Below are 12,246 nucleotides of genomic sequence, written 5' to 3' on the forward strand. Positions count from 1 at the left end.
AACCTGGGAAAAGGCTAGAACCTGAAAAAAGAAAGGGGGACAGGCGAAAACGTGAGTGCAGAACGAGGGATGACCCAGACCTGTTGAGCCAGGCGAACTGGCCAGGATGGGGCGCACCCCTGGAGTCAAACTATCTGAGGTATCAGATTGGCTATTGACAGAAGGCCACCTGAGTGTACCAGGTGGTAGGAGGGAGAGATGGCGCGGTGCCATGTGAGAGACAGACAGAAGCTGCGCGTAGCAGCGGCGGGCGGAAGACATTACATAACGGACCTGTGAGCCAGGTGGACAAAGAGCGTGGAAGAGTGGCCCTGTAGGCTGTCCTAGACCAGACAGCAGGACTGCCAGCTGATGGAAAGGTGCGAGGAGACCCACGTACCAATTGAAGGTGAGTAGGCAAGGAGGACCTGGGCGTACCAGGAACGAACTGTGCCCTGGGAGAACCAGGGGACGACAATGAGACAAGCGACCGTGCCCGGTGAACAATCAGGGGCCTAGGAAGTGGCTAAGGACAACAGTGACCTGGGCGTACCAGGCAGACTATGACTGGCCTGGGCGTGACCAGGTGGCGAAAAGGCGTAGAAAGAGTGCCTGGGCGATCCCGGCAAGAGGGAGACGACCTGAGCGTATCAGGGAGGTGGGTCATTTAAATTTTATAAAATAAAAAAAAACGAGCAAAAATATATTGCAGCTGCTATTGCTAGCATGTACCTGCCGCACCCTACCTGGGATGTCAGCAGGCAGGACCGCAGGGTGCATAAATGTAATGGCATGCCCAATGCCGCCCCCTGCTGACCAGATATGCGCAGCAGGCGCCTGAAAGCGGCTACCTGGAACCCAGCGTGACATGACCCCCGAAGGAAGCCACGAGTCCTACCAGCCACCGCGAGAAGTACGGCGGGCACTAGATGTGGCGCGCGGGCAGGGAGTCCGTTCCGTCCCACGGTGGAACACATGCCACCGGCTGTGCCATTGGTGATTCAACGGTGCGTTACCTGTGGCAGCTGGGGCGTGATGAGGATGCGAGCAGCGGGGAACCAGAAAGCAAAGCTTACCCCAACGCGGAAGCAGATGCGACTCTTCTACCCGGAAGTCGATTACCGAAACGCCTGTCCACAATCTGCTGGGTTTACAATAATTTATGCCACAAACCTATAGCTGAAATCTACACCAGCTCAGCAGGAGAACAATTCCAGGTCTGGTGCATGGGCTGCTGGAAGATGCTCCAAATTTATGAAAAAACCCCCGTGCCTTAGTAAATTAGGCAAATTTTGTCCAGACAGACTTAAGACTAAGCAAACGCAATGTAACAGCAGCCCGTAAACATAGAATATACGGACTAATACTGTATTCAGGATATAAGGACTCATGCACGTGACTTATATGTATTTTCTGATCTGCAAAATGAGGATCCTCAAAATACAGATGACATTGTGGTGTGTGTGTTTTATTTATTTTTTGTTTTTTTTGTGTGTGGCCCCATTGACTTCATGGGTCGGACAAGAATAGGACATGTTCTGTCTATTGCAGGAAGTGCATGGTTTGTGTGCTTTCTGCATCTGTATGTCCATTCCTCAAAAAGATAGAAATGTATTTTTAAAGGGGTTGTCTCACTTCAGCAAATTTACGTTTATCATGTAGAGAAAGTGAATACAAGGCACTTACTAATGTATTGTTATCACTGCCTCCTTTCGCTGGATTCCTATTTCCATCACATTATACTCTGCTCATTTCCATAGTTATGACCACCCTACAATCCATCAGCGGTGGACGTTCTTTCACACTATAGGAAAAAGCACCCGCCTACAGTATGTGAGCTCCCACCAGAGAGGCTGGCACTTGTTCCTATCGTATGCAAGCACGACCACCACTGACTAATTGCAGGGTGGTCGTAACCATGGAAATGAATAGTGTATAATGGGATCGAAAAATAAATCCAGCCAGTAAAGGAGGCAATATGGATAATACATTAGTAAGTGCCTTGTATTAAAGGGGTATTATCGTCTTAATGATCACTGTTAAATCCGTTAATGATTTAACAGTGATCATTTTTCTAAATGTATTTAACAAATTCCCACCCCTCAGAAAAAAATAAACCTATACTTACCTTACTGTTGTCTTCCGTCTCCCCTGGTTACGGCCACCGCTCTTCTCAGGAATCACGGTGGCCGCGCGTGCGCAGACTACTTATTTTCTTCTCCCGGACGCGCGCTGTACTGAACGCGCACGCCGAGGCCATGCATGCGCTATGGTGATTTCTTCCTGGCCAGTATAGTATACGTGCTAGGAAGAAGTCACCAGGGCGCATGCGCGGACTCGGCGTGCGCGTTCAGTACAGCACGCGGCCCGGCCGGGAGAAGACCTCAATCAAGATGGAGCCCGCCGAGTGCCGAAACCAGGAAGTGGACAGCGCGCCGGGAGCAGGTAAGTATTAAACGGCGTGTTGAGGATACCCCTTTAACTTTCTCGACATAATAAATACAGACATCCCTTTAAGCTCAAAACTGTATCGTAGAAGGCACATGACTCGTATCTGTGTTTTGTGGACAGCAAAATGGATACAGTTATGTGCTTGAGGCCTAAAATCAATAGGGCACTCGCGATATATAGAGGCTCATTTGCATATATCAAAACAATATTTCTCGCCCATTTTCCTTGGGGGACACAGACCTTGGGCTGTGTCCCCCAAGGAAGAGCGAGAAAGAGATTTAACTGGTAAGTTATACAAAAATCTCCTTTTCTCGCCCATTTTCCTTGGGGGACACAGCCCAAGGTCTGTGTCCCCCAAGGAAGAGCGAGAAAGAGATTTAACTGGTAAGTTATACAAAAATCTCCTTTTTTCTCAGTAATGCGGGCACATATGAAGATGGGACTAACACAGATGCGTTCAGCTGCCAAGTGCACATGTCAGCCAGTGTCATATGTACAAAACTGCTGACAGATGGCCTTTAAGTTTTATAAATTTGGGAATAAGAAGAGCTCCAACATTATTTTTTTTGCCTTTGTTAACGGAGTTGTTTAGCGGTATTATATATGTGTGTGTGTGTGTGTGTGTGTGTGTGTGTGTGTGATTTCAGCTCTGAAGCCTGCAGAGTAGTTAATGTGGTTCTAGTGTAAAATACTGTACAAGATGTAACTCTGCATCAGGAGAAATGCGGTTCAGAGTTACTATAAATTTTTTATTTTTTATTACAGAGATAAATGATAAACCTGTAGATTCAGTGAAGATGAAGAAGAGGGTGACCTTTGGAAGGGAGCTGAGCCCTGAGATTTTTGACAAAACTCTCCCGGCTAACACCCCTATACGTCGTGGCAGTACACCATATAATTATCATAAATTAGATGCCACTCCATATGCGGAACAATCCTTCTGCCAGAGCCCATCTGCCAGTGCTCCAGTGCCACAGCCGGACTTTGACGAGGTGGGTGTGCGGGGTGAGACGGCTGTGCCCGCTCTGTCTGGTGTTGCTATATCATGCGTGGTGTTCATAAAGCTCCAGACAAGGCTGTGTTTAGAGAGGACCGTTCTTTTTGTAGGTATTTATATTGCTGTAGAGTTGGCTTGTAAGAGCGGTTTTGTTTGAACCTTTTGTGTGTCTTTTTATAGTAAACTTTTATATTCCCCATGAATAACCATTCTGGAGCATCTTTATTGGAACTGTGTGTTGTGGTGTTCCTGCGTTATTCCTCCAGGAAGTGTATGACTTTATTGAAAACCGGGCTGTTCATTGTGCTCTCATCTAGGAGGAGACCCTTCAGCCTGTCTCTTTGTGCTTTGATGCTGCCTCGGACAGCGACTCTCCAGTATCCCCCTCTTTGCCAGGTACGTGTGGCTGATGGGTTAAACCTATTGTTGTATGGTATTAACAGGTGTTCAGGCAAGATGGCATAGGAAGTAATCTGCAATGATAATAAGGAAACAGATTAGAATATCTGGTTTACAGATACCTTCCCTTTAATGGAGACTGGACACTGACTGACCATTTGTGGTTTTTCCCCCAGAGCACAGAGCGGAGTGTGATCCTCATGAGATCAGTGCGGCTGCAGATATTATAAATGGTAAGACTTGTCTTCCTGCATTATTGGACATTTGTGTTTTTATTAGTTTCCAATACGTATTACACAGAATAACATCATACATTAAAGTTACATCAAGAAGTTAGTCTCAACATATCAATGTACATGTATACCTACAAATGTGTTTGACATGTAATACCTTCCCCATTCCGGTATTCGCTGCACCTTTACCCCGTACTATTATTAGATCGCACAAACTCCTGCCACGGCTCCCATAACTTCTCATATTTGAGGGGACATCCTCTTTTTCTGGAAGACGGCCTTTTCGTATACAAGCCTGTTGCGGGTCAGCCTGCATCCAATGTAGAGCTATCAACTTCCTCGCCACATATAACAAGCGACCGATAGCCTGGAACCTGTCACCGGGATTTGTGTATAGAGCTGAGGACAGGGGTTGCTAGATGGCCGGTAGAACATCCGCAATACCCAGTCCCCATAGCTCTGTGTGCTTTTATTGTGTATAAAAACCGATTTGATACATATGCAAATTAACCTCAGACGAGTAAGATATGACTGTTTTTGTTAATTTGCATATCTATCAAATCAGTTTTTTTACACAATAAAAGCACACAGAGCTATGGGGACTGGGTATTGCAGATGTGCTAGCGGGCATCTAGCAACCCATGTCCTCAGTTCTATACCTAAAGTCCCAGTGACGGGTTCCCTTTGAAGCATGTTTTCTGTTCCCAACTCTGACACACAACCCAAAATGCACACCTTGGGATCCTGTGGTATACGTACTGTGAAAGCTTTCTGTACCTCATCCCAGAATACAGTTATTGCCAGACATTGCCATAGCATGTGTATCAGATCCGCAGATTCCATAGAACACCAAGGACATTTAGCATCTGATCTGAAGCCCGTCCGATGTAAGAATACGGTGTCTTGTACACTCTATGGTTAAGCAATAATTGCGAGAGCTTTCCGCTTTCACTCAAGGAGGACAAAGGAACCGCTTCTAGTATACGAGACTAGGGATCAACCGATTATTGGTTTTACGGATATTATTGGCAGATATTCAGGATTTTAAATGTTATCTGCATCTATTTTGCCGATAACTAATCGGGAACAAGGATCACGCTGCTGTCGGTGCGATCCGTGTTCCCTCAGCAGCATAGGGGAGAAGGAAGCAGTGCCTCCCTCCCATCCTGTGCCGCTGCCACCAATGAGAGGAGGAGGGGAGGGTGCACCACCAATTATGTTTACTCACTCACTCATTCATATACAGGAGGCGGGAGCTGACTGCAGAATCGCATAGCCGGCTCCCGACCTCGGACGGGTAGCTGCGATCTGTGGTAGTTAACCCATCAGGTGCTGCAAGATGTAACGCTCTCCCGCTGTGACACCACAGTACTGCGGTGATCATAGTGTTGTATGTCGCATTTGCAGGTATTGATAGAAACAACTTCTAGGAATGCCATAAACTTCCTGAAAGCTAGTGAAGGATCTAAACACTCTGACCTCTAGGAAGTGTTCCCTTCTTGTCACTCCTCTCTCCTTCCATTCGTCAAACCCTGTCAGAGAACCAAATTCAGTCAAGACTGGGTTGCGCCATATTGGGGATTGAAGCATTGCGTTTTGTGCCTAGCAAGATGTTGAGGGTATTTTCTCTGCCGCAAGTTGCTTGAAAGGAGGCATTTTCCCAATGTAGAGTGAATGCATTCATACTGGGATGTGCCTTCATATTATAACTGATGGGTCACCCATGAAGCCAAGACTGAAGGGGCCGTATAGCGATTGTACTGATGCAGTGCTGTTCTGTTATGGGACCCAAATGCAGTAAGCCCCCAGTCCCCGTCTCCCCCCCCCCCCCCCCCCCCCCCCCAGAGTTTGGGCTGTCTCTGTGCAAACACATGGATGCAATGACGTCATGGTCCCCCAACCGTAACAACTGTATTGGCGCATTGTGGGTGGCACCTGTGTTCAGTCATAGCCTCCTTCATGTCTCTCGCTGGATACAGAGATCTGTGACACGTCAGTACAGGTGATTTCATTGTCTTCGTAGAATCTTTTATTGCCCCACCAGAAGTCTCTCCTGCTGCAACAACCAGACAGACTCGCTCCAGGCAGAAGGTAAGAGTTTATCTGGTATTGTATGAGCTGATGGTACTCTTCTCTGCCCGCACCTCTGGGTACGCCAGGTCTACATGTACCAGCTTTATTGAGAACTGCCCTGTAATGTAGTATTACAGGGTTTGCCCAAGTTCAGAGTTGATGCCAGACATATCCCCATTTTCGCCCATGCTGCCCCTCTGATATGAGCTTTCCTTTGCCCTGCACTGAATCGTGCAGGGTAAAGGCTTTTTATGCTGATCTGGTGACGTACCGGGCTCTCCATAGGGAATGGTAAGCAGAAGCTTCCGCCCAGCAGTGAGCCCGGTGACTAATGGGTGGGCTATAGCGCGGCTAGGACAGAACTAAAGCCCGCTGATGACATCACCAGGAACACTGCTAGGTGGAAGCCTCTGCCTAGCGGTGTACAAATATAAACGGTCTTTGTACTGCACGATACAGGGCAAGGGGGAGCACCAGAGCATGAAATGCTCAAATTCTCATATCAGAGGGCCTGCCCGGGTGAAAATGGGGATATGTCCAGGTTCAGCTCGGAATCTGGCCAACCCCTTTAAATGTGCATATTTTGCTTTGGGTCATCCATCAGGGGTGTACGTCGGGAAACTATCCTGATGTGTACCGTGTACCTCTGACCGCTTCCGTTTATTCCACTGGATAGAGATGGGCACTTGCCCTTTATTTTTTAAATAAAAAAAATTGTATACAGTCACATAATATACAGACTAATGTGAGAAGGACTCTCTTGCCCTCTCTGGTGCCTTAATGGAGCCCTATGGATATATTTAATTGTTTATGAATAAGCCACATTTACTAGTAAAGGGAGGTTAAAATAACTCCTAAGAGGTCACAGCTACAACGGTCTGTAGGGAGGAAGTCTCGGGTGCAATTTCCTAATAAACCTTCTGTCCTTCCCATACTTAAGGGGAGTGTGCACATTGTATTTCAATTGCCCAATAGGCTCCTAGCCAGTGGAATATCCCATGGTACATCCACATGGTTGCTGGCTGTGACTTATGGCGTTGATTGAGACAGCAGAGGTCCTGTGTACCTTCTCTAAATCGAAGGGTGGAGTACAACTTTGATTTGGGCATAAATCAGCTCAGACGATTGTTCAGGAGAGGACAGAGGTCACACAAATTTATAACCGAATGGAAGGTTGGCAATTGGTTTAATGCTCTGTTCCTTCTCCATCCTGAAAGTTGACCAGCAGTAAGACTCCTCCAGAAAGAAATGGTTTAAAGTCTAAAGTGAGATCCAATGCTAAAAAACCCAAGAAGTCTGTGATTGGCAAGAAAGTCCAGGTATGTTCATTAGAGGGTTACTACTTTGTGCTGGCTGGGTTATGTTTTTTTTCCCCCCACCAAACTGCAGAATATGTACAGAGATGGGTAGAAGGGGCTTCTGGGCATTTTTTGGTCCAGCCTTGAGGTAGTACTGCCCCCATCTTTACATAGAATTGTACTGCCCCTCACCTTCACAGGTCACTAGGGGGGGGGGGGGGTGAACCAACAAGCATAAGATGAAGCAGTAAGATTGATAACTTCAGAAAGTTAGGTGGATTGTACTATATATTGGAATCTGTGTAGACCGCAACATGTAACTGGCAGAATTATGTGGGGTTGACTGAGATTTTCCTTTAACCCCATTAAGGACCACCCATAAGCTTTTATACAGTAGTCAGTGTTTCTTAAATTAGCCCCCACCCAATGAGACCTGTAAAGAGAAGCTTCCAAGTCCATGGTCCACTGCTGTGGTCACTGTGCTTCTGTCCGTGCGTGGATAGGGGGTCATGTGGGTCTCTGTGGCCAGTGGCTGATTGCAATGGTGATGTGCCCCCAGAGGAGAGGACAGCAGTGGAACTAAGACTGATCATCAAGTGTGCACTCCTTGACATGTCCCACTGAGTAGGTGAGTTAGGCCTCATGCACACGGCCGTAGATCAGCTGTTCCGTGCATTGGGGACTGCAATTTGCGGTCCCCAATGCACGGGCAACATCCATGAGGATTTGGCAGACTGATCCAGACCCATTCAACTTGAATGGGTCCGGGGGCTGTCTGCACTGCAAAAAAGTAGTGCATGCACTACTTTTGCCGTGCGGATGCACAGACAGAAACTGCATGGAAGCACTACGTGGTGCTTCTGTGGGGTTCCGCACAGGACCTTCCGGATTGTAGAGCCATTCAAGTGGTGGGCCACAGTATGGGCACGGCTAGGCAACTGATGTTTGCATGAGCCCTTACTTTGACAGAATACCAATTAGCCCTTCTGTGGTCTTATGTTGTCTTGGACTGGATGCTCAGCTTTCTCATGGTGATGGGAGGGACCTCCGATCCTGGCTGTTTAACCTATTGATCATTTCCATTGGGTTTCGCAGCAGGGCTGTGGAGTCGGCAAGCCAACGTTCTGACTCCTTCATAAACGTCCAATTTAGTAATAACTGGTTTCCTGTAGTAAAATGGAAACCTCAGGCTTTTTCTCAGTCATGTAAGTAATCAGGTAACTTTAGGTGGCCCTTGTACCATATTTATTGGGATACAGTTTCTAAAATTCGTGACATTTTCTAAATTACTGTAAGTAAATATGAAACGGCGTGGTGTCGGACCCACGCCGATCAGCCTGATGGGTGATCATGTAAAAAAATAATAATAATGGACCACCCCTTTAATTTTGCATTTAGGAACCAAATGAACAATAAAGGTGTCTAAAATGTCAGCAGTAATCACTGTATGAAATCTTTCACAAACAGACATATGTTTCCCGTGGAAAAGGCAAGAAGAAAGGAATGAAGTCCAAGAAATCTGTCCAGAAACATGTGCTTGGCGAGCGAGAAGTGGTATCCAGGAAGCCTCTGCTGAGTCCTATCCCAGAGTTACCAGAGTGCATCCCCACACCACCTGCTTCCACGTCCCAGAGCTTACTACATGGTACAGTAATCCAGCTGTTGGCCCAATATTTATCTTGAATGCCTGTGCTAGGAGATTAACTTTTATTTTTTCTATTTTCTTTTAACAAAAAGTTGGGAAATCCTTCCACGAGCATCCAATGAAGAAGGTCCACACAGAAGTCCTGGAGAACAATTTTCCCTTTACACTTGAGGATTCTTTGGAGAGGAGTTTTGAGGAAAATGCTCCAGAAAGACCATCACTCTGTGCAGTAGAAGATGTGCAGACTCTAGATGCATCAACCGCTCCAGCACTGGTGGATGTCAAAGTCTCTAATGGATCACCAGAAAAGAGTGAAGAAGTCTTAGATTTGATCCCACAGGCTGACCTTGTAAGCAGTGAATGTCCTCAGTCTTCTACTGTCATTGATGTGATAGCTAAAATAACCAAATCATCTACAAGTGGTCTTGCCTCCAGTTCAGTAGAGAAGATAAGTAAATCTAGGAGTACAAAGAGGCGTTCTTCATCTTGCAGATCTGTATCCCATACTTCTGTAAATTCACAAAATACTGTAGATTGTGTAAAACAAGAAGACACCCACCCCACTTCTCTCACACCAGAGAAAAGTATCGATTACCCAGTGCAAGGAGCAGTCGAAGTGTCCTCCGTGCCTAATGAGCTTGCAGAAGAAATCTCAACCACTAGCCACTCGCCACCTATAAGCTCAGTCACAACTGAACGCAAAAAATCTAGAAGATCATCAAGGGTCCATCAAGTTTCCAACATCCTGTCTGCAAACCCCGAACGAAAAGAGCAAACTATTCCGGGGGAACATACCGCTTCCATGCTGCCTTATCCAGTTGACCCCTCTCTGAATGACTTTTGTCTTCCTATTGATGAAGCCTTGCAGTTCCCACAACCAGAGAAAAAGGTGAGGCGCAGTATGAGACTGCGCAGAGATTCTGGGGTCATTGGCTTGTCTTGGGTGCAGGAAAATGATGTCAATGAAACGACTGGGAGAAGGAAATCTTTAAGTTCTGTCACGAGGCTTGAGGAGAGCTCTGCATTGTCCTTGGAGAACACAGCTCATAGTCCAAACAAGGAAAACTTGAGCAGCTACCATATGGCTAACTTCCCCAGGAAAGCAAGACTAAGAACCTTGTGTACCACCTCTATTCAGGAAAGTGTATCCACCTGTGATAAAAAGCGGAGGAAGTCCAACTGTTTCTACAAGGCTCCTAACGCCATGCCTACAACAGATGAAGCCGACCGCAGTGCCCTAGTACCAGATGCATAGGAAGACCATGTGTCTCATGGACCTTACCTATTCCATACCAAAAGTACTATGTCTATAGACTCCTTTCTTGTGGGGTCCCACCGCTTGCCATATGGTGGGTCAGGCAGCCCTCCCTAAAATGTGATGAGGGATTCAGTCTGGAATTTTACACCTTCCCATTGCTCATGTTTGTATATATCTTGTGCCTTTTCTCTTGGCCATGAGCACATGTTAACTTGTGACCTTTTTTGTATGTTGTCTGTCCTTCCTTCCTTTATTAAATGTCTCTTTCGTATTGCTGTAGCTGTTACCTCAACATGGATTTCAATGAATTAGGATAACCAAGGGTTTGCATCTCACCCTGCCCCCTGCAGCGCCTCTGTTATATGTTGTCTGTTTCTGGTATTGCAGCTCAGGTGACTGGGGTTGAGCTGCAATATCAGACACCACCATGGGCAAGAGGTGCATGGTTTTTAGAAAGTGGCACTTTTTGACCTTAGGGTCTGTTCCAACGACTGAAAAATCTGCCGTAGTAGTTATCTTTAGACTGCGGGCCCATGCACGCGTTTAGTCCGCAATGCACGGATCCACAATTGAAAAATGCGTGACATCTGTGTTGGATCGTTTTTTTGTTTTTGCGGAGCCTTGTCTGCAAAACGGACAGGAAAGTTCTATTTTTATTTTTTTGCGGAGCGGACATATGGACACAGAATGCACAAGTCATTTTATTTTATTTTTTTGCAGAGCCATTGAAATGAATGGTTCTGTATACGGACCTGTAAAAAAAAAAAACTGAATAGAAACGGGTAAAAAAAATACAATTGTGTGAATGAGCCCTAACTCTTTTGAATGGGGCTAAGCCTCACACCGTGCCTGGAAGGGTCTTGTCCCTTCTTGACGCAGTCCTGGCTTTAACCCACGTGCCTGCAAACCTCAGCACTGCCTCCCATTGAAAATGGGTGACAGAAACCGCACGCCGCGTAATTTTGGCATAGTATGAGCTCCAAAATTGTCGCCAAAAAGTAGTGTCAACAGGCCCTTAACCCCTGTAAAAGTGCCAAGTTTTTAAGTTATACCCCTACTATCCACAGAATAAGGCGTCATGCACACGAACCTATTTTCTTTCCGTGTCTTTGTTTTTGTGGATAGGATGCAGACCCATTCATTTCAATGAGTCCACAAAAAATGCGGACAGCACACAGTGTGCTATCTGCATCCGTATGTCCGTTCCGTAGCCCCGCAAAAGAAAAAATAGAACATGTCCTAGTCTTGTCCGTTTTAGGCATTGTTACAATGATCTGCAAAAAAAAGATGGCATACGGATGTCATCAGTTTTTATTTGCGGACTGCAAAACACATACGGTTGTGTGTATGTAGCCTAAGGGAATAAGTAGCTACTGGCTGGGGGTCTCAGCAGTTGCGCTCACAAGAACGCGGGCCCTGTTCCCTCATTCTGATGGAGCGACAGGTCATGTATGTGCACTGCTGCTCCATTCAGCCCTCAGCTATCTCCGGAGCTCCCATAGAGAATGCGTGACCTACCGCTCCATCAGAATGGGGGAAGGGACCCCATTCTTGTAATTGGTGACAGTCCCAGCGGTCAGCTGTTTATCGCCTATCCTGTGGATAACTTAAAAACTTGGCACGACCCCTTTAGTTGTGATGCTTGTGATACTGTTTTACTGTAGAAAACTCTTATCCACCAGCTGGAGATCTTCTACCAATAAAGCCCAGCTGAAGCCGTGTCTCCAGTGCTAGAATTATTTCCTGCTGTGTAATCGTCACATTTTGCTGTCGGAGCTGCATCTCCTCGGGCTGAAGCCGTCTGTGTAATATATCCATTGTGTTCTTTCTATTTGTTAAGAAAAGGATAACGGAATGTGGGAGACCCTACGAAATAATCACAGCAGTTTGTCCCATTTATATCCTCTCTTTCC

General features: G+C 46.4%; 1 protein-coding gene and 1 long non-coding RNA gene across 3 annotated transcripts in view; one reads left to right on the top strand and one right to left on the bottom strand.

Annotated features, from left to right (window-relative positions):
- CDCA2 (cell division cycle associated 2) overlaps positions 1-10,604 on the top strand; it is a 29,941-nt gene extending 19,337 nt beyond the window's left edge. For both annotated transcript variants that reach the window (XM_044278921.1, XM_044278922.1), the window contains exons 9-15: positions 3,196-3,422; positions 3,745-3,823; positions 4,003-4,059; positions 6,083-6,150; positions 7,350-7,451; positions 8,898-9,075; positions 9,168-10,604. In XM_044278921.1, the coding sequence (XP_044134856.1) occupies positions 3,196-3,422; positions 3,745-3,823; positions 4,003-4,059; positions 6,083-6,150; positions 7,350-7,451; positions 8,898-9,075; positions 9,168-10,330 (1,874 nt within the window). In that variant the 3' untranslated portion in view covers positions 10,331-10,604. The remainder of the gene's footprint in view (positions 1-3,195; positions 3,423-3,744; positions 3,824-4,002; positions 4,060-6,082; positions 6,151-7,349; positions 7,452-8,897; positions 9,076-9,167) is intronic.
- LOC122927250 overlaps positions 3,770-12,246 on the bottom strand; it is a 67,019-nt gene continuing 58,542 nt past the window's right edge. The window contains exon 4 of the long non-coding RNA XR_006387774.1: positions 3,770-3,900. This is a non-coding gene — a long non-coding RNA (uncharacterized LOC122927250). The remainder of the gene's footprint in view (positions 3,901-12,246) is intronic.

Source organism: Bufo gargarizans, chromosome 2 (assembly GCF_014858855.1).
Source record: "Bufo gargarizans isolate SCDJY-AF-19 chromosome 2, ASM1485885v1, whole genome shotgun sequence".
NCBI classification, from domain to species: Eukaryota; Metazoa; Chordata; class Amphibia; order Anura; family Bufonidae; genus Bufo; species Bufo gargarizans.